This window comes from Microcebus murinus, chromosome 21 (assembly GCF_040939455.1).
Source record: "Microcebus murinus isolate Inina chromosome 21, M.murinus_Inina_mat1.0, whole genome shotgun sequence".
NCBI lineage: Eukaryota > Metazoa > Chordata > Mammalia > Primates > Cheirogaleidae > Microcebus > Microcebus murinus.
In genome coordinates, this window is record NC_134124.1 from 39,218,169 (window position 1) to 39,245,170 (window position 27,002).

General features: G+C 40.0%; 1 protein-coding gene across 9 annotated transcripts in view; it reads right to left on the reverse strand.

The window, feature by feature from the left end:
• The window catches only part of ATG7 (autophagy related 7), a 256,593-nt gene that overhangs the window by 204,541 nt on the left and 25,050 nt on the right, over positions 1–27,002 (reverse strand). For all 9 annotated transcript variants that reach the window (XM_012785243.3, XM_075996337.1, XM_075996335.1 and 6 more), the window contains exons 5-7: positions 21,208–21,285; positions 17,403–17,519; positions 16,006–16,155 (exon numbers count right to left, since the gene is read on the reverse strand). In XM_012785243.3, the coding sequence (XP_012640697.2) occupies positions 16,006–16,155; positions 17,403–17,519; positions 21,208–21,285 (345 nt within the window). The remainder of the gene's footprint in view (positions 1–16,005; positions 16,156–17,402; positions 17,520–21,207; positions 21,286–27,002) is intronic.

A 27,002-nucleotide genomic window follows, 5' to 3' on the forward strand; every position in this document is an offset into this window, starting at 1 on the left:
AAATATTTTTCTATTTCCTTTTGAAGGACAATTCAGCAGTTTTCTTCTGTGCTCAATAAATCTCTGAAATGAATTGTACTATTGTTTTATCAGATAATTATTGCATTATTTCAGAGATATTCCTTATAAATATGTTGCTGCCTTCTCCATTATATAAAATTTTCGCTTTTTATAGAACACTTCCCAACTTATTTCTTTTTTCTTTTTTTTCATGTTTTACAAGCTGAAGCAGATTTTTCATATTCCTAAAATTGAAGCCTTTTCTGTCTAGATGCATTTTCATGTTTTAAATGCAGATAGATAGATTCACAGTTAACACAAACAGGTTCATATTTACGGTTAAATCTGTCAGAAAATACAGGATACCTTTACTTGAGATTGCCTTTTCCACAGAGAGATAAAACATCAGCAGCATCCAGGGAACTTTTTTTTTTTGAGACAGAGTCTCACTTTGCTGCCCAGGCTAGAGTAAGTGCCGTGGCATCAGCCTAGCTCACAGCAACCTCAAACTTCTGGGCCCAAGCAATCCTCCTGCCTCAACCTCCCGAGTAGCTGGGACTACAGGCATGCGCCACCATGCCCGGCTAATTTTTTCTATATATATTTTTAGTTGGCCAATTAATTTCTATTTTTAGTAGAGATGGGGTCTCACTCTTGCTCAAGCTGGTTTTGAACTCCTGACCTCGAGCAATCCACCCACCTCAGCCTCCCAGAGTGCTAGGATTACAGGTGTGAGCCACTGTGCCCGGCCTAGGGAACTTTTAAAAATAGAGCTTACCAAGACTATTCTAAGCTAGGGCAAAGTATTTAACCCCTCAAAGCCTCAGTTTTTTAATCTGAATCATGGGGGGATGATTCAGAATATTATCAAATATTACCTATTTGATAGAGTTATAGTGAAGATTAAATGAGCTGATACTGGACATGAAAAGTCCAGCATATACACAGCAATACTAATATCATGATCAATGATAGAATCTTCAGGGTAAGCCCAGCAATCCATCCATGTCTTTATCTGTATCAAGCTTCTGAGTAATTCTGATGCAGCTGGTTCAGTCCATGGACTTGAGTTTGGAAATCATTTGAGCAGGTGGTCTTATAGACAAAAAAATAAAAATAAATAAAAAAACAAAAAACCTCTGGGCTTTCGTTACCTCAAAAACTCTGAATTGGCTCTATGTCTTCCCATGTTCCTCAAAACGTGGCCCTTGCACCAGCAGCATGCATGCATAAACATCCCCTGGGAGCCCGTGAGAAAGGCAGAATCCCAGGTCCCCTCCCCAGACCTGCTGGCTCATAGTCTGAATTTTAAAGAGAACCCAGGTGATTCATATGCCCATGGATGGTTCAGAAATGCTGCTCTGGAAGGTCAGGAGTTCGAAACCAGCCTGAGCAAGATCGAGACCTCGTCTCTACTATAAATAGAAAGAAATTAATTGGCCAACTAATATATATAGAAAAAATTAGCTGGGCATGGTGGCGCATGCCTGTAGTCCCAGCTACCCGGGAGGCTGAGGCAGAAGGATCGCTCTAGCCCAGGAGTTAGAGGTTGCTGTGAGCTAGGCTGACGCCACGGCACTCACTCTAGCCTGGGCAACAAGTGAGACTCTGTCTCAAAAAAAAAAAAAAAAAAAAAAGTAAACTCAGCCAACGACAAAGTAATGGGTGATTTTTGTTAAGTAAATTTAATATTTGGTCAAATAATATTAACTAAATCTGGGTTACCAACAAAAATACTTATGTGTTTAACTTTAAGGTAAAAATGCAAATGTACCTGAGTCAGCAAATTAGAATAAATAAAACACCAAGTAGAAGAAAAAAAATCCAAATTTAATCGTTAAAAGTGTATAAAAAACATATTAGTTTTGGTCTTTTAATCCTAACTGCAAAAATAGTTTACCTCCACTCATTCAATGCCTGTAGAGAGGTGCACAAGGTGTGTTCAACTCATTTAACAATACTGTTAAAAATTCAAAGTTGTCCTGTAAGTTGTAAAAAATTGAAAACTTTAGTTTTACCTTGGTCTTGTCCATTTTTGTCCTACTCTTTACAATCTAGCTAGTTATAATTACATTGTGTTACTATAATAGAGTTTTTGCCTAAAAAAAAAAAATTCTAATTTATTAATTTTTATATAGCAATTTAAGATAAAAAGTGAATAATGGTTAAAATCCATAAGAATCTCAAAATAATCTTACTCTATAAATGTGCTCAAGTTTATACACTAAACATTGTTTTGAGATCATTTAAATAGTTTTTAAAAAACAGCTTAATCTTGAGTCTCACGTAAAAAGCATGTTAACCATGTTAACCGCTTTATATCATTGTTTGAGGTGCTAACAATTGGTGCTGAAAGTTTTTTTCCCTCAGTCTACAGCCAAGAGATCTTATGTTGATGAAATTTTAAAAAAAACTAGCTTAAAATAAAGGCTTTAAAAAAAAAAAAGAAAAAAAAAGAAAAAAAAGAAATGCTGCTCTGATCCTTAACCCTTGATTGCCGTGGTTCTCAAACTTTTTTTTTTATATAAAGAAAAAAATTTATTTAGCTCACAGTTCTGGAGGTTGGGAAGTCCTAGAGCATGGTGCTAGCATTTGGTGAGGGCCTTCATGGTACATCACAGCATGGCAGAGGGCAGCCCAGGGTGAGAGGGCAAGAGTGGTTCTCAAACTTGAACATGTTTGAGCTTTACCTTGGGAGCTTTCAAAAATACTCCTGCCTAGGGACCCATTTCCAAAGGTTCTGATTTAATTGGTCTGGGGTTTGGCTTGAGCATTAGTTGTTTGAAAAGATCACAGGTGATTCCAATGTGTAATGAGGTTACAAACCCCTGCTTGATAATTTGCAGCAGAGTTTCTCAAAGTGTGGTCCACCACAGACCACCGTGTCAGAATTGCATGGAAGCTTCTTGAATTTGACCAACCCCCTCTACCCACACACCCAATCTGATCCATGACCTCTCTAGATACCAATACCTGCATGTCCAGTGAACACCCATGTGATTCTTATGTACACAGCATTCAGCACTAGCCACCTAGAGTCTAAGAAGGAGAAATGAGTACTTGCTTAAAATAGTGTTCATTGCACTCCACATTTTTCCTTATTGTGACTGGTTACTGAACCACTGTATTTTCCCAATTTACATCACCATAGATTATACAATGCACTTTCAAACTGAGCAGGAAAAAAAGGGGGGGAAATGTCACATTAAATATACATAATTGTACGAAATTCATGATTTTGGAAAAATTAAAATATGAAGAAAAAAGTATTTAGAATGGAGAAAATACAGGATGTATTTCATATCTGTTTCTCTTGCTGGTCTAGAAGCTCTGTGAGGGTGGGAGCAGCATCAGCCACACTCATTTTCCAGCTCCGCTACCTAGCACAGTACCCAATGCTCAGCAAATATCTACTGAGTAGATGAATTTGTAAATTTCTCCAGGCCCTAATATATGGACCCCTCCCCAATTCCCTGGACAGCGAGAGGGGAAAGGTGATGTCTGACTGACAGAGACCTGAAGCTTCCATACAAAACCATGATGCAGCACTTCAGCAAGTTCCTTTCCCTTCCTGCTTTCCTTTTTCAACAGTACAGGTTCTCCATTCAATGACATTTTAATAGTGGGATTCTCCTGAGTGAGAATGTGAGTGTATGATTAAGAAGAGGGTTTCCTACGAGAATGGAAAGAACTCTGAGAATGCAATCTCCAGCCTAGGGCTTCCTCTGAATTAAGAATTGTCTTCCTTGAGCTCTTTGGATCCAGCTGGCCACTCCATCTGGCACTCTTCCAGCAGGGATACCTTTTTATGTTCCCCTCCATCAACTGTGACAGAAAGCATCTGCCAGACAAATTATATTTATTAAGTAATCATCACTTCAACTTTACATTGTTTTTATTCATAAAAAGCATTTACAATTCTATCCAGCATGGAAAGGGAGAGAAGGGAGAAACTGGCATTTCTACTTCCATGATGTTGAAACAGCTTACAATGAACAAAATGGCCTGATGCAGCAAAAAATTGCTCTGGCTGGAGAGTCAGCAGGTATCTGTTCAAATTCTGCGGCTAATGGATTCTAAGACCTTGGGGGAAGCTCCTTCCTCACCTGTAAAGTGAAAAGGCTGAATTCTGTCATTTCAAAGGATTCCTTCAGGCTCCAGAATCATAAAACTATACCGAACACTAAAGAGAAAAAAAGCCCTATATAGGTCACAAAACAACATAGACTATATTAATGCTCAATCTTACATGGCATCTAAAGGCTATCCTATGGATTATTTAGGAAGAACTTAGGCTGTATCAATCCAGAAAACGTCATTCCTGTAGAGATGCTAAATTTTAAGTAAACCAGGCCTCTTATCAAATGTCATGGGTCACTCACTCTCATGTGGCCTTTGGCAATTTACTTAATCTCTCTATACCTTAATGTTCTCATCTATACAATAACTACAAGATAACTCTTACCAGTACTTAGCATAGAGACTGGGAACAAGGCAAGTGCTCAACAAATGGTAACTATAAAAACAACATAAACACACTCTTATAGTAACTTCATTGACCTCTTTGTTCAGTTCAATCCATCGTCATTATAGTCAAGTGTCACTTGGCGGGCATGTGCTCTGAAAAATGCATTAGGTGATTTCATCATTGTGCCAACATCATAGAATGTACTCACACAAACCTGGATGGCACAGCCTACTACACACCTGGGCTGTGTGGTGTGGTCTGATGCTGCTAGGCTACAAACCTTTACAGTATGTGACTGCTGAGCACTGCAGGCAACTGTAACAGAATGGTGTTTGTATATCTAAACATAGAAAAGGCACAGTAAAAATACTATATTATAATCTTATGGGACCACTGCCATATATGCAGCCTGCTGTTGCTGGAACATAGTTACACAGTGCATGACTGTACATAGTTATCTATCTTCTGTTTCAAGGTTATCGTTTCTTAACTGGCAGACAAAAGAAGGGGATAAGTTCTAGCTTATCAAATATTCTCTGGCTCTAGGTTTTATCCTCTGTAAATGTAGAGTTGGGACTAAATGATATCTAAATTATATGTCAAATTAAAATATTTATTAGACGCAACAAGCGGATGCCTAATTTTAAAGAATAAGTATGATTCTGATACCAAGAATAAAGGCAATGGCGTAAAAAGGTAATAAGAAAAAAATCTTTCCCTGAGCAGAAAATACTAAGCATACATTGCTTAGAGCAACCTGACCTAAGCTGAGCCATACACAGCAGGAATGATCTGCTAAGGAGGAAAATCTATCACATATCCATAAAGGGTGGTCAGCTTGAAAATGCTTCAAGGTAACTTTCCTACCCACGAGACACATGAGTGCAGAAGGCATGCATCAGATAGGAAAATGACAGAATCCATTTGACGTTAGGCTGAGTATCATTTAATCTCTCTTTGCTGATTCCAAAGTGACTACAAAATCACTAAGTGCTTTAGGAACCAACTCACCCTCAATCACTGTAGGAATTATTAATAGTTGGGACAATGCTAGGTAAGCCAGCTTACTATGGGTAAACAGTACTTTTTTAAAAATGGCTTTCATAAATAATCACTGGCTAGGAATTCTGGGTTTTAAACCGGCATGCTATTAATACAAATTAATTGTGTGAACTTAGGAAAAGCACTTCCTTTTATAATACAAATCACCAGAAAGCAGCAAAACATAATTGAAGAAAAACTTTGTTTAGAAAATTTATGAAATAAATATTCCTTCCTACTTGGCTGAGAACAAACAATTCATTGAAATCATTCAGTCACGATCTGGCTACAGTCCACTAAAGCAAGCTGCTGAAAAAAGTATCATGCGAGGAAAAAAAGAGCAAAATTGTCAATTTGTGTGTCTTCAGCTGGAGAAATTTCCACAATGATTCCATAAAACATGCTTATCTGATAAATGACTGTCTTTATTATCCAAACTCTTGATATAACAGGAAGCACACAAAAGCTTTAAAAGTACGATGAAAAATTTCAAATATCGAATGCACTTCAAAGTCACAGACAGCTGCCAAGACACAGAAAAATCACTAAGTGAAGAAAGAGCCCAACTAATAGCATATAAATTGTTGCTCCTTTGCTATTGCTCTTGTCCACAGATTTAAAAGCCCTAGAATTAAAGGCTAATGTTAGTGAAATTACAAAACATTTCCCAAACATTCAATCTTCAATGACAACTCTCAGGAAAAGTAGAAGAGTCAAGCAAGCTTTCCCAAAAGATTGACAATGGGACAGTGCTATGGGCTACTGCTAATGTAATCATAAGGACTGGCCTGACTGATGACTATATGTTGTAGCAATGCAGCATCAGTCAGAGCAGTAAGTAGAATCTACATTTCATTGAGAGAAATAAGAACTTAAACAAGGCCCATTTTCTACCTACCAAATGTGTGCAATTGTATAATGTCTGATGTTGGTGAGGGTACATGCTTGGCAGGAGGGAAACTGGCGGGGTTGTGGGGAACAGTTGTAAGCAGTGGTATGCTGGAGCCAGCTCATATAGGTTTATGGAGCCAGTTGTTACTGTCTCTTCCCAACTCTGCATTCTGTGACTTTACGTTGGTAGCTTGAAATTGGCCACAGTGGGAGTACAGAAACCTCAGAAATCAGCACACACTACAAAATCAGGACTCCTGCTTTTGCCTTTTTGGTTTTCAAAAAACTTGAAAAAATTAGGAATGGTCCACCTGCATTGTTAAAAGTTAACAGCTTGTTAAAAAGTTTACCAGCACACCAGTGATCATAAACCTTAAAATGTTCCAATTCTTTAACCCTGTAATTCTACATCTTGAAGACTTTTCTATGGAAATAATTCAAAATATGGGGGATTAGAAGGGAAGGAGACAGGAAAAATTTCATGCACAAAGAAGCTCCTGATAGTGAAGACTTATGAGAAACCTAAATGTCAGACACTGATAAAAAATACTATCATAAATCCATTAAAAAGGATGTTGGTATAGAGTATAATACTATTATGCTAAAATATTACAAAAATACTGCACAATCTTAGTTTTTAAAAAAGCACAGAAAAATATTAGAAGGAAATATACAAAAAGTTAAAAAATCCCAAAATTTAAAACAATAGTTTTGTGAAATTTTAAAAACAGAGCTAGAGCTAGAAATAAGACTAATGAATGGAACCACGCCTAGTGCAGTTCATTTATTTGCATTATTCCCAAAATGGTCATACATTGATCACAGAGCATTTTTCATACTACAGGTGATGAGCTCTTTGTGATTCTTAAATCATTTAATGGATCACAACTAGAATTTCTCAAAAAAATAAAACAGAATAAAGGAAAACCTTCTTTTATGAAAGTTTTGTTTCAGTTTTAAGTGATTTAAAGACATATGAGTATTGAGTCACCATGTAACAGGTATTTTTAACTATAAGTGACAAAGAAGTTTGGCAGTAGGCAATCACATTAACCACCATGTCATCCAAGAAATGAGAAGAAAACAATCACAGATACATTTGCTTTTGAGCTTTAATTTAAAGAAAGCACCATTAGTGAACTAGTAAAACCTTCTTGAATGTACCAGGGACTGCTGAACTGGTAACTCTGCCAGTCTTACAATTTCAGAAGGGGCTTCTCTTGCAGGTGGACCATTCCTAATTTTTTCAAGGTTTTTAAAAACCAAAAAGGCAAGAAAGTTTGCCTTTTTTTTGGTAAAGGCAGCATTACTTAAGGCCTTAATATTTCATTTTTATGAAATAGCTGAAGACTGAAGACTGAAGTTAATCCAAAGAAAACTTTCCTTTGAAAATGAAAACTGACAAACTTATTCTAAGAAAATAGTGGGAACAATTAGAACATGTGAGTAAAACTTAACGAAGCCTGTTTATACCCATCATCTCTTAATTCTCATAGCCACTTACAAGGAAGGGCATGTCACTACTGTGTGCTTGTACATGCTGAGGAAACTGAGGCTCAGAGGGGTTGGCTCACTAAGTTGCAGTTGGGACCTGAATCTAGCCTTCCAACATGCCGTGAGCTAAGGAGAAAAAAGTAGCTGCTTCTTTTTCCATGATAGGAAGCATTCTGACTGTAGGAGGTAAGATAATTCACATGTGAAGAACTTCCATTCCCTAACATCTTTTCCACTCTCACCTGTAAAATGGGACAACACTACACACTTTGCAGGGTGTTATAAGGATCAGTGATAACACATGTGAGCGTGTGTGTGATCACTCCATTCTGGGCACATGGTCAGCACTCAGACCTTGGCAGCCACAGCTATTGGAGCTAGCAGTATGCTCTCTTCAGGGGCAGGTACCCACTTCCTCATAGCCAGTCAAGGCCACACACACGAGTGAATAGCACCAGACACAAAGGTTCCACTCTGACTTGGAACAGAGATGACCCACTCCCCTCCTGACCTCAGCAATCCAGACTTGCTCCCAAGCAGGCTAACTCCTATCTTTCCCTTCATCTTCCTCCAAGCCAGGGCCCCCAAGGATCTCAGTGCTCTGTGGATCCTCTGATATTAGATGTACAACCATGTGCAGATGTGTATTTTTCCGGGGTGAGGATCTGTTGCTTTCACCAAATCTTCGAAGAGCTTATGCACTTATACTATCCCACCCCAAATTAAGAACCACTCTTCTAAATTACCCACTGCAGATGACATACCTCACCCGTGTTCAGTCCCGTCAGACCACTAACCATGTTTATGACTCACTAGATATAACCATTAGGTGTATGGACAATTTTGGAAAGCCTTTGTAAACCACATGGCCTTAACCAGAAAAGAGAATGTTCACATTAAAGAGAACACTCAGAACGAGCCGTACTAGAGCTACCTATTACTCACTGAAGGCCTACTGTGTGCCAGGAACTGAGAAGGTGCTTGCCATGTGCAAGCTCCAGTCCTCACAACTCATTCATGCATGGATTCATTCTTTTTTGGGGGGAGGGGGGACTACAGGCATGTGCTACCATGCCCGGACAATTTTTTCTATATATATTAGTTGGCCAATTAATTGGCCGATTAATTTCTTTCTATTTATAGTAGAGACAGGGTCTTGCTCTTGCTCAGGCTGGTTTCAAACTCCTAACTTCGAGCAATCCACCCACCCTCAGCCTCCCAGAGTGCTAGGATTACAGGCTGGATTCATTCTTTCACTGTATTTTACACACAAGGCATGATGCTATGGGATGCAGATAGAGTGGTGGGAAATCAAAGATAGGATACCTGCCCTGGTAGAGCTTACATTAAAATTAGAGAAAGAAGATATTAATCAAATATCACCCAAGAAAATACAAAATTACAATTGTGTAAACTACTACAAAAAAGAGATATACAGTGCTATGCGAGCTCATAGCAGAAGGAAGAAACCTTCTTATAGAAGTCAGGGAAAGTTTCCTTGAGAAAATAATGATTTAATTTAAATTTGAAAGAAGAATAAGCACGTAACAGAGCAAACGAGAGGTGTGGGTGGAGGGCAGAAGTGGAGAAAGGAAAGAGAAGGGTGTTGTTCCAGGCAAAGGTATATACAAAAGCCCTGTAGCAGGGAACACAGAATGACTTGGGGCTGGATCCAAACAGAGGCCAGGCCACATAGACTCTTGTATGCCATATTAAAGAATTCAATTCCGATTCTTAGAGCACAGGGAAGAAGACATTCAGATGTTTCGTTCTGTGAGCAACATGATCAGATCTGCTTTTCCAAAGAAAAACATGGGCATGATGTGGGAAAGGATTGGAGAGAGGCCAGAGCAGACACAAGGAGACCTGTTAGGAAGCTGCTGCAGTAACCAGAAGAAAGACAACAGTAGCTGAGACTGGAGTGGTGGCAGGAGAAATGCAAAGGTGCAGATCGGGAGAAGTTTAAGACGTGAAATCCACAGGATATGGGTGGGTAGGGGACAGAGAGGGGCCTGCAGGATGCCCAGATTTCTGGTTCACATGACTGGATAGAGAGAGTGTTATTCCGAGACAGTGACGGCAGAAGAGGACCAGACATGGGGCAAAGATTATGAGTTCATTTCGGACATGCTGAATTTGAAGTGCTGGAGAAGGCACGCACAGGCTGGATAAAGTGGTCTGGGGTTAAGGGAGAGGTTCAGGCTAGTGGGGGGAAATTGAGTCCCTTGTAGCAAGCAGTTACAGTAGTCATGGACACAGTGAGATCACTCAGAAGAGCAAATGGGCTGAAAAGAGGGAAACATGGAGGGATTCCAACATTTCTCTGTCTTACACATGAGGACACAAGGCTCATGGAGCAGTGATTCCTTAGAGATCAAACTGTTGGTAAAAGGATGAGGCAGAAAATAGAGCAAAACAAAAAGCTAGAACACAACCACAGGAGCTCATACTGAAAAGAATTCCTATTTTTGGAAGAAGAGGGTAAAAACCTCCAAGGAGATATCATAACTCAAAAAACACTAAAGGGAAACTGGAGTTATGATACAGAGAGTGAATTAAGTTAATGCAATAAAAGCATGGATGACTTCAAGTGAGTTCTAGAAATCATTTCTTTAGGGTTCTGCCCAAACTCTACTTCCCCCTCAAAGCCACCTTTGATTATACCAGTCCATACTCATCTGTCCCTCCTCTCAACACTCTCACATCATGTCCTCTCACATACTCTCACATCATGTCCTCTCAACACTGTCACATCATGTCCTCTCAACACTGTCACATCATGTCCTCTCACACACTCTCACATCATGTCCTCTCACACACTCTCACATCATGTCCTCTCAACACTCTCACATCATGTCCTCTCACACACTCTCACATCATGTCCTCTCAACACTCTCACATCATGTCCTCTCACACACTCTCACATCATGTCCTCTCACACACTGTCACATCATGTCCTCTCACACACTCTCACATCATGTCCTCTCACACACTCTCACATCATGTCCTCTCACACACTGTCACATCATGTCCTCTCACACACTCTCACATCATGTCCTCTCACACACTGTCACATCATGTCCTCTCAACACTGTCACATCATGTCCTCTCACACACTCTCACATCATGTCCTCTCAACACTGTCACATCATGTCCTCTCACACACTCTCACATCATGTCCTCTCACACACTCTCACATCATGTCCTCTCACACACTCTCACATCATGTCCTCTCAACACTCTCACATCATGTCCTCTCACACACTCTCACATCATGTCCTCTCACACACTCTCACATCATGTCCTCTCACACACTCTCACATCATGTCCTCTCACACACTCTCACATCATGTCCTCTCACACACTCTCACATCATGTCCTCTCACACACTGTCACATCATGTCCTCTCAACACTGTCACATCATGTCCTCTCAACACTCTCACATCATGTCCTCTCACACACTGTCACATCATGTCCTCTCAACACTGTCACATCATGTCCTCTCAACACTCTCACATCATGTCCTCTCAACACTCTCACATCATGTCCTCTCAACACTCTCACATCATGTCCTCTCACACACTCTCACATCATGTCCTCTCACACACTCTCACATCATGTCCTCTCACACACTCTCACATCATGTCCTCTCACACACTGTCACATCATGTCCTCTCAACACTGTCACATCATGTCCTCTCACACACTCTCACATCATGTCCTCTCACACACTCTCACATCATCTCCTCTCACACACTCTCACATCATGTCCTCTCACACACTCTCACATCATGTCCTCTCACACACTCTCACATCATGTCCTCTCAACACTCTCACATCATGTCCTCTCAACACTCTCACATCATGTCCTCTCACACACTCTCACATCATGTCCTCTCACACACTCTCACATCATGTCCTCTCACACACTCTCACATCATGTCCTCTCACACACTGTCACATCATGTCCTCTCACACACTGTCACATCATGTCCTCTCACACACTCTCACATCATGTCCTCTCACACACTCTCACATCATGTCCTCTCACACACTCTCACATCATGTCCTCTCACACACTCTCACATCATGTCCTCTCACACACTCTCACATCATGTCCTCTCACACACTGTCACATCATGTCCTCTCAACACTCTCACATCATGTCCTCTCACACACTCTCACATCATGTCCTCTCACACACTCTCACATCATGTCCTCTCACACACTCTCACATCATGTCCTCTCAACACTCTCACATCATGTCCTCTCACACACTCTCACATCATGTCCTCTCACACACTGTCACATCATGTCCTCTCAACACTCTCACATCATGTCCTCTCAACACTCTCACATCATGTCCTCTCACACACTCTCACATCATGTCCTCTCACACACTCTCACATCATGTCCTCTCAACACTGTCACATCATGTCCTCTCAACACTCTCACATCATGTCCTCTCACACACTGTCACATCATGTCCTCTCAACACTGTCACATCATGTCCTCTCAACACTCTCACATCATGTCCTCTCACACACTCTCACATCATGTCCTCTCAACACTGTCACATCATGTCCTCTCAACACTCTCACATCATGTCCTCTCAACACTCTCACATCATGTCCTCTCACACACTCTCACATCATGTCCTCTCACACACTCTCACATCATGTCCTCTCACACACTCTCACATCATGTCCTCTCACACACTGTCACATCATGTCCTCTCAACACTCTCACATCATGTCCTCTCAACACTCTCACATCATGTCCTCTCACACACTCTCACATCATGTCCTCTCAACACTCTCACATCATGTCCTCTCACACACTCTCACATCATGTCCTCTCAACACTCTCACATCATGTCCTCTCACACACTCTCACACACTCTTCATGTCTGGCGTTACACTCAAAGTTGAGGATACAGAGTGGGGTAAAACGAGGTTTCTATGCTAAAGTTGCTTGCAGGCTCACGGGGACATGGGGCATGCAGATAAGCAAACCAACAATCACTTTGGAGCTCAGTTGCTGCTAGAAGGGAGGTTGCTACCAGAACACAGAAGAGGGAAAGGAAACAGTGCAAGGAATCAGTCAGTGCTGCCCAGGTGATGAATGAGAAACGTAAGTGAGGCACTCGCCAGGTGACAAAAGGGAGACACAGAGAAAGGTATGTCTGCAGGCAGAGAGATTAAGGGGAAAGATGAAGCATTTGGAGGGCACAGGTATAGCCAGAGCAAAGAATACCTCTTGGGGAACATCAGATGAGGCTGGAGTGATGGGCAGGAGTCTAATTTGAAGAGGCCTTGAATGCCAAGCTAAATAGTTTGAACTTTATCCTGAAATCAACGGGAGCCCTAGAAGGTTTTTAAATAGAAGAGTGACATAATCAAATTTGTATGTTAGAAAATGCATTTGTGCAGGAGTGTGGAAGTGATGGGAACATTCCAGATCACAGGTGGGGGAGGCCATCCTGGAGGCCATGAACTGCACAGCTTTTGGTGATTCTTTCTAGAATAAGATAGAGCATAGACAAACAACCAAAGTATCATTTATATCATGTATATCACTTTTTTGGCCCTTTTCTTCTGTTACCTGAATTTCTAGTTAACTTTCCACAAGTCAATGTCTCAGCTCCCCTAGACCTTAGGTTCTGTGAGAACAGGTATAATTGTATCTCACAATTTCTGGCCCAATAGGGAGTGCTCAACACATGTGCTGAGTAATTCTAGGCATTCCTGAGACAGGGTGCTGACCAAGTGAAGAACAATGTGCCTGAGCGTGGCAGGCAGCCGGTCTCAGGGATGGGGCAATGGTGAGTCCCCCAGAGCACTTCAGAGGAGACCATGGAGATTTGTTCAGTCTTTCAAAATACGCTGCTGTTGAGGAAGAAAGGAAGTGGATACGTATTGCCCTGCTATGTGCTGAGCATTTTATTCACGTTAGTTTAATCCTCACAAAACCTTGCAAGGAGGTAGTATTACCACCATTTAACAGATAAATTATAGTGAACAAAGGTTATGCAGTTTCCCCAAGGTCACAGAGCTACCAAGCGGCAATGCTGACTGTCAAATCCAGATCTAACTGGTTCCAAAGGTCAAGCAGAGACTGACTCTACTCAAATAAACAAGGTGAAAGAGAATGCTAGAAAGGGCATGGGCTCTGGAATCAGACAACCTGGCCTTGTGACTTTGAGTCTCATTTTCTTCAAATAGAAAATGTAGATACTCATAAAAACCTATTTCACAGAGTTATTATAAAAAGATCAAGCATGCGAAAGCCCCTTTTAAATTATAAAGCGTTCTATGAATTGTTATTAATTTAGAAGAGCTACAGTTTGAGGGAGGACCACTTATTTACTACACACAACCTGACCTACAGTTGCTTTCAAACATAGGCTGGTTAATCCAGCTGCTATCACAACAGGACCTCACACTAGACTGGTGGTCTTATTGCTATACTAATTTTGCTATAGTTCTATGAAATCACCTGGAGAAAAAAGAATTTTAATAATAAAAATTCAATCCTCAGTCCTCAATTTAAAAAGGGCTTCCTCTGAAAAATGAAATGCTAATGTAGTTGATTAAAAAATGTGCTTAAAAAGGACATTCTAAGTCCAGGAATAATCAGATCATCAGTTAGAAGCCTCTCTTTTTTCAGCTGTGATATATTTACATGGCTACTGAAATTATTCCACTTGATTTCACAACTTCATAATACTCATCAATGTTTTATTTTTGATTCACAATCTCCTGTAAGTTGTCTTAACAACTTACTATATATCTGATCAGTTCTAAAAGACACTTACAATACTCTTTCATTCATTCAAAACGATTTTATTGAGGGCCTCAGACAAGTACTAAACACTATGCAGACACAAATCCATAAGACATGGGCCCTGCCCTTTAGGAGCTCACAGTCTAATATGCTACGAAAACGAATTTGTACAAGGCACTGGACCTGCAAATGAGGATCAGGAAATAAGAGTAGTGAGTTCAGACATGGACAGACCACATATGGCCACACCCATGAAAGTGCTTCAGTGGAGGTAGAATTTCAATAAGGAAAGAGAGTTTCTTAGGGTTTTCACAGGTAGAATATTTTAGAAAAATGATACAAAATGAGAGGAAAAAAAGATATTAAAAAGTTCTAGGTATATTTGATGGGAGGTGGGAATCTGGTGAAAAACAGACCAACTTAGCTGGAGCAATGGTTTATAAGCAAAATAGTGGGAGATGAAGCAGAAAAGGTAGCTTGGGGCCAGAATACAGACATCATTAGGCTCAATGAATGATACAGGAAATGTGAGTAGTTGGAGGAAGATTCTTCTATAGTAGTGTTGTGCAAGACAGAGGTAAGAAGATTCTAACTGTCCAGGACTGAGAAAATGGAGACCTGAACTACAGGATAGCTGCAGGAATGGAAACTACAACACAGATGTTTTACAAATAAAATGTATGAGGATGGAAAACTGAAATAACTTTAGCATTAATAGGAATTGAAGAATCCAAATTTACTCTGAGCTGTAACAGAGCTAGAAAAATCTGGAGGAGCTGATTGTGGAACTGCAGAGGTGGAAAAGGGTAGAAATAAAGATACATTCTAAAACATCTTTTGGGCCGGGCGTGGTGGCTCACGCCTGTAATCCTAGCACTTTGGGAGGCCGAGGCGGGCGGATTGCTCAAGGTCAGGAGTTCGAAACCAGCCTGAGCGAGACCTCGTCTCTACCAAAAATAGAAATAAATTAATTGACCAACTGAAAATATATATACAAAAAAATTAGCCGGGCATGGTGGCGCATGCCTGTAGTCCCAGCTACTCGGGAGGCTGAGGCAGTAGGATCACTGAGCCCCGGAGATTGAGGTTGCTGCGAGCCAGGCTAATGCCACGGCACTCACTCTAGCCTGGGCAACAAAGTGAGAGTCTGTCTCAAAAAAAACAAAAAACAAAAAAAAAACAAAAAAAAACAAAAAAAAAAAATAAAACATCTTTTGGAGGAGTAAGGAAATCTAAAGTTTGAATTCTGCAGTGCTCTATCATAACATGAACTTCAGATTTTTTTTAAACCAGATAATAAAATGATATTCAAAGTTTTTCTAACCTTTGTCCTTTGATCTTGGAAGAAATCACTGTAATGTTTAAGCAAGGAAACCAGCACCACATTCTCATCATACTTGATTAGGAAGTAAGGAAGGGCTGTGACTCTTTCTGTTTGACAAAGATCATCATATGCACGCTCAAGGGCTTGAATCTGAAAACAGGAAACATTAAGTTATTCTCTAGACAATCATGTATCTTGAGCGAAAAACTAAAGTAAAAAGTACCTGAAAGCCGTAAGACTGGAAATGATTGATCACTCCCATTACTCTATTATAGCAAATGAACATAAAAGTGTCCCCAAATAATACCATTAAACTTTTACATAACACTTTCCAGGTGCATGCTGGTACACATTAGAAAGGAGCACAAAGGGACATGCAAGCTGTCAAGCACAGAGATTTAGAGAGGGAATCAAATATTCTTTCTCTCCTGTGACAACCCCCAATAAACCTACCATTGATGAATTTTTTTTTTTGAACCTTTCCATAATCTTAAAGAGCTTTATTGAGATATAATACACATACCATATAATTCACCCACTTAAAGTATATCATTCAATGTATTTTCACAGGGTTGTGCAACTATCACTGGGCTAATTTTAGAATATTTTTGTCCTTGAGAAAAGAAACCCCATACCTGCCAGCAATCAATCCACACCCAAAATCCTTTTTCCTATTTAGATTTTTTTTCCTTGGGAAATTAGTTCCACAAAATCATAACCTTGGAATTGTACTAAACTTTTTTTTTTCTTTGAAATCAATAATGGCTGCTCCCTGGCTTCAGTATTGAGGGTTTTAGTGATGAATGTGCTTCAGGAATTCAAATCATCCTGATACCCAATCTTTACCTTAACAACAATCAGATTTCTCTAGTTTGAGATCTCTGTTCTACCAGTCTGATTATTTTAATTGCTCTTTGGGGAACCATCTCTAATGACCTTATTATCTTCCTTAAAAGGCAAGACTAGCTCTGCATGTACCATTCCTGATAGAGAAGTTCTGCAACTTGGTATGAGGGTAGGAGAACATCTTCTGTTTCATTTCAAAGACTCTTCCCAAAGTGTATTGCCTTATGTTTCCCCACACTGAAAGTTAAGACTGTGTTTTGATAAATTCTTTCAGTCTTTCGAAATGTTCCTACTAATCCTTCCCTACTGGCTTAGCATTTCATCAAATACCACTGAAAACCAGGAAAATTATTGTTTTCTACTTCTTCAAAATGACTTTATAAATATTTTGTAAGTCAGTCTGCTTCTAGTACCAACTTTGGAGGATTCCACAGTTACCACCTATTCATCCAGAGGAGTACCTATTTGTCTTTGGAATGAACTAGATAATAGACAACTACTCTTCCACATTCAACCCAATTTTACCCGCACTTTGTTTTATTTGTTGATACCTGTTTTGGTGAAAACCTTTGATCCAAACCAACTGGCCCTTGTATGAGAGGTATACTCTCTGGAAGACAGAGGGCAGGGTAGCAAAACCAATAGTAGAAGTGGTACTTCTTTAGATCCTAGAATAAATAATATAAAATAGGATATTAGAATAGCACCAATAATTAAGCTGAAATGTATCTATTAACATAACTTCTCAAAGCCAATTAAAAGAAAAGTTGTTGAACACAAAATACACACAGCTTGTCAAATATTCTCATCTCCAATAGAACTCATGGTAGAAAACAGGACTTTTGTCTTGATCCCCAAATACTTTCACATACCGTACACTAATAATAGAAAATAAACATAATATCCTTTATTATTACTTGCTAACAGAAAATGTGCAATAAGTAACTGACATTATCATCACCATTGTTTAATAACCAAAACTACTCTGGGAGGTATAATAATAATTATTATCCCACTTTATTGACAGAAAACTGAAACTTAGGAAAAGGGTTAAAGAACAGGAAGAATAATAATAACAAAAGATGGTAAGTGGCAGAGAGGAAGTCAGAACTCTGTTTCCAAAACTTAAGCTTTTTTCCACTTCACCATACATACTCAATGTATTGATACCATCTATGCACACACCTGTGCACACAGATACACTCCTCTTCACAATCAAATAAGGTAAGCATGTTATTAAGGAAGATGTGATATTCACATATCTATGCATGCCTAATATAATGTTGTTTTGAGAAACGCCTTCTCAGTGAAATTCAAGTCAACAGTTATTAAGCACTTGCTATGTACAAGGCAAAACATAAGATACTCAGATAATAAGATGAATAAACCCCAGTCCCAGCCACTGCGCAGCTCATTTTCTGCATGGAGCAGAGATAAAGTCAATGCATGATTAACCATTAGAGTTACAGAGAGGTGCTAAGTGATAAGGGTCATAAGGAACATAGATAATAGAAGGGGATACATTACATCTTCATGGGTGTATCTGATCACTCCCCCACCAGAGGAAGTGACCCAGGGGTAAAGATTCATGAGGCTGTCCTTGACACTGTCCCCACTCAGGCTGATGGCTCTTGCCTCTGAATTCCTGCAGTATTTGGGTCCTTAATCACTCATGGAAGTATCCATGAGTGATTAAGTCTTTGGCAACTTCCCCACTGGTCTGTGACCACTTAACACTAATGTAGTTTATGTGGCTAATTAATATTTCTTCTTGAATCTTGCTAAGAATGAAAATTGAATGGTTGTTAGATGACTTTTTTATTAAGATATAAGTCACATGCCATAAAATTTACCATGTTAAAGTGTACAATTTAGCGGGGTACTTTTTTAGTATACTGATAAAGTTGTACCACCATCACTGCTAATTTCAGAATATTTTCATCACCCCAAGAAGAAATCCCTTACCTATTATCAGAAACTCTCCACTCTCCCTCCCCCATCCCCTGGCAACCACTAATCTATTTTCTATCTGTATGGATTTGCTTATTCTAGACTTTTCATATAAATGGAATCATACTTGACAACTTTTTAAACACTAATTTATAAACAAACATGTGTCCAAATGAGAAAGTCTAGTAATTACAGTTTCTGCAGTCTCTAATTCTGCTAATAATTGATCAACTAAGAACAGACTCCTTTCTCATGATGGCAGAACAACCTGCAAAATTGAAATTAATGAAGGGCCCAGTCCTCTGAGTCCCGAAAACAGTGGAAAGGAAAGCAAAAACACCTCCAGAGAGTATTCTTTCTTCTTCGTACTTAAAAGATTTGTCACACGCGATCTTTAGTAAAAGGTTAAACAATTCAAAGTGAAGGATGTCACAAATTCTAAGAAGCTATATCAGGTCATCTTCAAAAGTCAAAGGCTTTAATTTCATAGGATTCTTTTCAGGATACAATGGACCTTGATTAAATTAAACATAAAGCCCTTGTGTCTGAGGATTTGAAGAGATAGAAACTTTTAATTTTTTAAAAGCCAAGTGAAAGAATGCTCAGTGAAAAAGGCAGCAAGGCCAACATACATACTGACTTTAGGCAATATCTTAAAACTTTAAATAAGAGCTAATATTATTTTTCTCATGAAATGCAAATTGTCAACATGTTCTACTAACGAGAATTCTTGGTACAGAAAATGCATTGATATTCAAGTAACTTGAAATCTTTAACTAGCAATCCTTAAAATTTATCTACTAGAGGACCGACAAACTTACTCAAATGTAAAGACAAATTATTACTGCCAAATTGCACTAGTAATCTGACAAAGAGTTTAAACATTTCTCTCTCTCCCTCACTATTACATAGAAAGCATTATAGCTTGTTAGAAAATGTGCTCCTTTTAGATGGCAACCCATTGGCATGACCTAGTTTGATTCCTGTCATCCCTACCTTTGTCTTGGGCAATAAATCAGAGAGGCATCATTCAGAAGAAATGGTGTGGGAAGGGAGAAGAAAGGCAAGACCCACTATTTGGCACAAAAAAAAAAGTGGAGAAGAGGATTGATACCCAAAGCTGATGATGCTATAATAAAGCAACACACTTAATATACAGCAACATCAATATGCCCACTCCAAAGAACTTATTCTAAAGAAATAAAATGAACAGGAAAAATATCAATATAGCCAACACTGTATATTGTTCAACATACTGCAGCATTTTTTATAATAGTGAATACTAGAAACAACCTAAATGTACAATAGGAATCTATGGAACACAGTCAATATAATAATAAAGTATATAAATTAGTTTTATTAAATATACATATACGTATATATGCATATATATACATGTGTGTGTGTTTATGTGTGTGTGTGTGTGTGTTTATTGCTGGCATTTCCACAAGCAACCTTTACCTTTTCCCTACTTTATCCCTCACCAAAGCCAAGGCCAGGTTCTTCCCTCCAGCTCCTTAACCTTTCTTCCCTAGGCAGCAAATGTCACCCTAATGTGATTTCTTTTCCTCTTTAAGGATGTCCTTTAATGTTCATTTTTTTTTTTTTTTTTTTTTTTGAGACAGAGTCTCGCTTTGTTGCCCAGGCTAGAGTGAGTGCCGTGGCGTCAGCCTAGCTCACAGCAACCTCAAACTCCTGGGCTCGAGCGATCCTTCTGCCTCAGCCTCCCTGGTAGCTGGGACTACAGGCATGTGCCACCATGCCCGGCTAATTTTTTATATATATATCAGTTGGCCAATTGATTTCTTTCTATTTATAGTAGAGACGGGGTCTCGCTCTTGCTCAGGCTGGTTTTGAACTCCTGACCTTGAGCAATCCACCCGCCTCGGCCTCCCAAGAGCTAGGATTACAGGCGTGAGCCACAGCGCCCGGCCTAATGTTCATTTTAATTAGATCTCACCTACAGAAAACATTTTTCTTCCTTAAAGCAAACAAAAAACAACAATTGTGTGGTCAAGCCATTTAGTGCCATCTCTAATCCAGAAGGCCCTTTCCCTTACCTGGATGGACCCTGGCACTGAGCTCTGCAGGACTGTGTTTAACAAAGATGGTAGCAACAATGAAACCACTTCTCCCCAAATCAGACGTTATGTCCTGAATAACAAGAAGTGGGTCTTGTTATAAACTATGCAACTACTGCCAGTATGACCAATGGGGATGAATTAATTTTGCATTGATAACAGGTGCCAGCACTATCTGGCCACTAATCAAATAAGCATTTCCTTTATAGCTATAACTTGAACAACACAAGCTTCAGAGAGAAGAGAGCAGGCTGTTCTATTGGTACACACGGCTGACCCAGGGAATTTCTCTAATCTCAGTGCAACAGAGAGCCCATTTACTTACTGCAAATGTCAAGAGGAGGAACTTGTTGAGGAGCACAGGGTTTTCAAGAGCAGCACCTGATTTTATGGATTCCCATATCTGCCAGAAGAAGAAAAGTGTCAGGGCAGGTTATCAGACAGCGCTGAGCTTCTCACTCTCAAGCAAAGCATGGAGCTGAAAAGCACCAAGCTCTTCTTTCCTATGGGCTCAGCTCCACTTATCCCAGGCAATGAAGTGGGTCATTATCTCACTCTGCCTACCCCATACCGCCTCTCCACTGGCTGCACTCCTGCCAGTGTCTGAGCAAAGTGAGAGAGCCCAGATGCCTCCTCTCAGCAGTTCTCAGCACAGACAGGCAACCAGGCCATCTTCATGCCTTCATGGTTTCCTTCAGCTAATATTTACTTACCATCTGCTATATACCAGGCACATCAGGGTTACAGAAATAAAAGACACAGTCAGTCCCTACCCTCAGGACACTCACAGTCCAGAAAGAGAGACAGGCATAAACATACAACTTCAACATTCCATAAGATTTGCTAGCACAGAAGTATGTAACACTCCTGGGATCAACTCTCCTCAGACTCAACTGAGGGAGGTGGGAGGGCAGAGCCTGGGAGGGGCTCTTATAGAAAGTGATTTGAAATATATATAGGGGACTTCCTAAGCTTTGTTTGGGATTATCTTGCCCTGAGATATGAAAAGAGAAGAACAAACTTCAAGTTTATGTATATTCAGCAAGTACTGAGACTAGGAGCAAAAGCTGGTGCTGGTCAGCAGCTGCAGATCACAAGATGTTCTGGTAGCTAAGATTAGTTGCTAGACTTTGTGTTACTAAGCGAAGCAGAACAGTTGCACCAACAAGAACCATTCCCGGGGAGGCAGGCGAGACGCCGGTGTGGAAAGGGGCGATTCTGTGTTGAATTAGAGCGTTCCACATTCTTGGACACGCAGTTGGTTCAGAGATGTATGAAAATGGACTCCATCAGGCTTCGGTTAGGTTCCTGAAGGATGTTCAGAAGCACCAAGTATTGAGAACTGTCAGCGTCAGCTGTTGGTGACCTTCGTGCTCCTGGGCAAGACCACTGAAATCAACCCAACAGATGCCTGATTTCGGTAGACACAGCCCAAAGTAGAGAGAGAGGCCTGGGTGGAGCAGCAGCCACCGTCTCTACGAAGTTCCCAAGTAGAGGGCTGCTGGTCAGTGATAATGGTTTCAAAAGATGAAAAACCTGCAAAACGTGTTGCAGCATTAAATAATAGTGTCTTTAATTAATTCTGCTTAATGTTAAAAGAATAAGGTCACCCATACCAAAAAATTGTTGAATAAAGCAAAAATGTGTGAAAGATATACTCTCTGATGTTACTGATAATGAAGAAGTGTTATCTACTGGTCAATATACCATCATCATTTCTTAGAGGTTTTACAGTTGAAAATAGACAATGGTTATAACAACCTAATGTGATTATCACATAAAATATACTTTGTTGAGGAGAAATTATCCAATGATAATTCAGAGCAAAAGCAGTCACTCCAATAAGGATTTTTTACAGAGAGTGTTCATGCGCATTGATTTTTGCCCATAAACTGATCAATGCGTGTGCGTTGCTTTAGGGTTCACAAATGACTTTCACAAACATTCTGGGGCTCACACACACCTCATTTGGCAGATGAGAAAACTAAGAATGTCCAAGGGCACAGCAAGTAAACAAGAGTTGAGTCCATGTCGTCAACCCGGATTCTTTGCCAACAGCTCTTCTGCTCTCTCTACAATAGTTTCTCTCTAAAAAACACGTGAGAACCCCTTTTCAGTGAATTGTAGGGACAGGCACATTGTGTGAGTTGCACATGGGGATAGATTCAAGGAGAGGCAAGAGGTGACTTCACATCATGCTGTCTTTGGAGTTGATTAATAAAAGACGGTGGCGTACGGATAACGAGGGAAGGCTAAAAATGTCACATCCCCGTGAACTGACAGTTGGAAAATAATTCATCAACATTTCTTGAGAGCAGAAGCCGAGCCCTGAGCACATGTGGGAAGACAGAGGGGACTGCTCTGGCTTCTTCAGCCGCGGTAGCCTGGCTTTTCCCTGGACTTGGTGGCCTGGGAAGGAAGTGTATGTAGCCTCTTCGTGTCTTGAGGATGAAGACGCCCTTTGGGCAGGGTTTTATCAGCGTTCCTTCCAATCATGTAAAATACTCGTCCTTAGAAGAGTTCTGATAAATTCGTTATTTCCTTTTGGTCACATCTCCACAAATGTCTCTGATACTCCACTGATCATTGGATGCCCATCGTAGAATGTTATCCTGGACAACTGCTCCGTTAGTCTACTCTTCAGTCAAGCATTGGATTGGATGGGAATTGTTTTCATTTCGTTGTTCTCAAAATGCAAACGGATCAGCCAAGAAGTATTTATTTATGCATGCTATGGGCATAGGACTTCTCTGGGGATACAGAAAATATTCTTGTTCTCCAGGAGTATATAACTCAGGGGAGATAAAACTAATGTATAGGAAACCATCAAGTGCGATTTAACTAGTGAACTATGTATTACTGAGTTTAATGCCATGAGAGTCAAGAGAGGGAGATGGTATTTAAACCAGGCTTTAAAAACGTGGCGAGAATCTCGTGAGGCAGAATTGGGGTGGGAAGGAGGAGGACCCAACTCCTAGGTAAGGGGAATTTGAGCAAAATTCTGGGATTTGGAATGAGTGTTGTGCAGGGAAGGGACAGTGAAGAGCTGACTTGGGAGATGGGTTTTGAGGGAGAGGGTGGGAAGTAAAAAGTGACCAGGTCATAATCAAACGTGAAACCCAAGGAATTTATTTGATCTGATAGAGAAGAGAGTTTCATCCTAAATGACTTGATAAGGGAGTGGGAGAACAGGAGGAGGAGGAGTATATCATGATATTTGTGATGGTCATTTATGATGGGACATGGGATGGGAGTGGCTTGGGTTAGGAGCTGGGGAATGGAGCAACATCTAGGGCATGGGGAAACCAGCAAAGCGTCTGCCTCAAGAACCCAGGCGTGCATGCCAGAGAAGGTATGCATGACATTCACTGAGTACTTACTATGTGCTAGGCATTATGGTAAGCTTTTTTTTTTTTTTTTTTGAGACAGAGTCTCACTCTGTTGCCTAGGCTAGAGTGCCGTGACGTAAGCCTCACTCACAGCAACCTCAAACTCTTGGGCTCAGGAGATCCTCCTGCCTCAGCCTCCCGAATAGCTGGGACTACAGGCATGCACCACCATACCCTGCTAATTTTTTCTATATATATTTTTAGTTGTCCAGATAATTTCTTTGTATTTTTACTAGAGACAGGGTCTTGCTCTTGCTCAGGTTGGTTTTGAACTCCTGACCTTGAGCGATCAGCCTATGTCGGCCTACCAGAGTGTATGGTAAGCTTTTTACAGAAATAGCTTCTAAGGGCTAATTATAGTGCCCATTTTACAGGTGGGAAACCTAGAGAGTTTAACATGTTCAAAGTCACACAGCAAGTAAATAGATGGAGGAAGGATTTGAATTCACCTCTGCTTGACCTCAAAGTCTATTACCTTAACTTCTCTGCTGAAACCTCTAGAGTTGTTTTAGATCTAGTGAAGCTAGTGATAGGAAAGGAGAGGGGGAAAAAAGCGAATCTAGTAGGTTTGTCAAAGGCAAACAGATAAACATGGAAAGCAGTTTAGGGAGAGAGAGAGATGAAAGATACCAGAGAGAGGAAAAAATAGTAGAAATTTAAGTGTCAAGGCTCATGGAGGATTGAGTCTTAACTGGTGGTAAAAAAAAAATAAAAAGTTTATATCAAGTTTCAAAAAGCATGTAACATGCATTGATTAATTCAAAGTCTGGTGCAAATGCCTTCTCCTCTAAAAAGCCTTTCTTTTTTTTCCCCACTTTTTTTTTTTTTTTTTTGAGACAGAGTTTCACTTTTTTTCCCAGGCTGGAGTGAGTGCCGTGGCATCAGCCTAGCTCACAGCAACCTCAAACTCCTGGGCTCAAGCGATCCTCCCGCCTCAGCCTCCCGAGTAGCTGGGACTGCAGGCACACGCCACCATGCCCAGCTAATTTTATATATATATATATATTTTTTTTTTTTTAAGTTGGCCAATTAATTTCTTTCTATTTATAGTAGAGACAGGGTCTCGCTCTTGCTCAGGCTGATTTCGAACTCCTGACCTTGAGCAATCCTTCTCCCTCAGCCTTCCAGAGTTGCTAGGATGACAGGCATGAGCCACCGCGCCCAGCCTAAAAAGCCTTTCTAACCTTTTTACATTAATCAAGTCTTCAACGAAATGATTGATTGAAAACCCCTCCTTCTTTTGAGCTCTCACTGCTCTTTTAATATTATTATATTATAACATACAAGATCAAGAGCCATGTCTTATTCTTTTATGATACCCAGTGCTTATCATGGTACCTGGTGCATATCGAGCATTTAAGTAAGGTTTGTGAATGAATGAGTGAATGAATGAAGTAGGAAAGTATAGTGTTCAGATCACAGATAAAGAAATCCTTCACTAACATCAATAGGACCAAAATTATATTACTGAAGGAAATCTTGGGAAATTATTTTCTAGTTCAGATTCTTCCTACTGTAGATGAGAAAGCAGAAACTATAGTCCAATATTATGTAATATTCTTGAAAAGTTGAAATTCAGCCTCTGCTAAAATACTTTTAGTGAAGAGGAGATGTATTAAAGTTTCGGGAACAGGCTAATTGTTACAAACTTCTTCCTGTGTTGAGCCTAAAGACTTTTTATTAACTCATTGCTATTAGAAATGTCCAATGGCAAATGGATCAATTCCTTCCTTTATTTACTAAACATAGCTATCATAAACTCCCAACTCCCACTCTGTTTTTTTCCTTAAGTGTAACATTCATTATTTTTGCAACTCATTTTTTGTGTTTACAGCTTTTGAGATTCCAATCACTGCCGTTGCTTTCTTCTAGCTAAATTCTGGGCTAATGATGTCTACTTTTAAGTTAAACACATTACTCCTGGTCTGGATTGGGCAGTAAATAATCATTAGAACTATAAACTTTCTTTTATGGACACATTATTTTTCTTAATGTATCTTAATGCTTAACATTTTTTGTGAACTCATATTGTGCTTATAGTCAATAAAACTTCTGGCTCTTAAAAAAAAAAAAAAAGAACCATTCCCCAAGGATGGATGTAAGAAGGAAATAAGCAAAGAGAAATAGTTCCTGCTACTGACATAATGACCTTGGCAGCACTGGACCACTGAAGAGAAGCCTCCACTTTCTGATATACCAAGAGGGTGTGGATGAGAACTGCTGGGAAAATCTGAGCCCCAGACAAGGGGTGGGATTCCTCTCAGGAGCAACCTTTTTTCCATAACGGATTAAGACCTGACCCAACCCTTTGAAGATTCCCTTTTAAGTACACAGCCAAAGCAGAAAGCCCACAAGCAATCAAACCACAGGTCAAGAAAAATGACCATCCTCACCCGAGTCACAGCAGCATCCATCACCTGGGATACTAGGGAAGCCTGTCTCAGGACCTGACCACTGTACCAGCATAAATAAGACTTTTGTTTTTTTAAAGAACAGTATAAAGACTTCTCGATTAAGTGAGTTAGTGAGGATTGGGATAAACAGTTCCCTCCCACCCAATTTTAATTCCTCTCACTAACTGAGATGTGAAGAAGCAAAGCAAAGACATTCCAGGTAGAGAGAACATCATGTCCCGAGGAGAGAGCAGATAGCAGGTGAAGGGAGATACACGTGATTTGCTATGCCAGTCAGAGAAGGCAAGGACATGAGCGACAGGTCAGAGGGGCAAAGA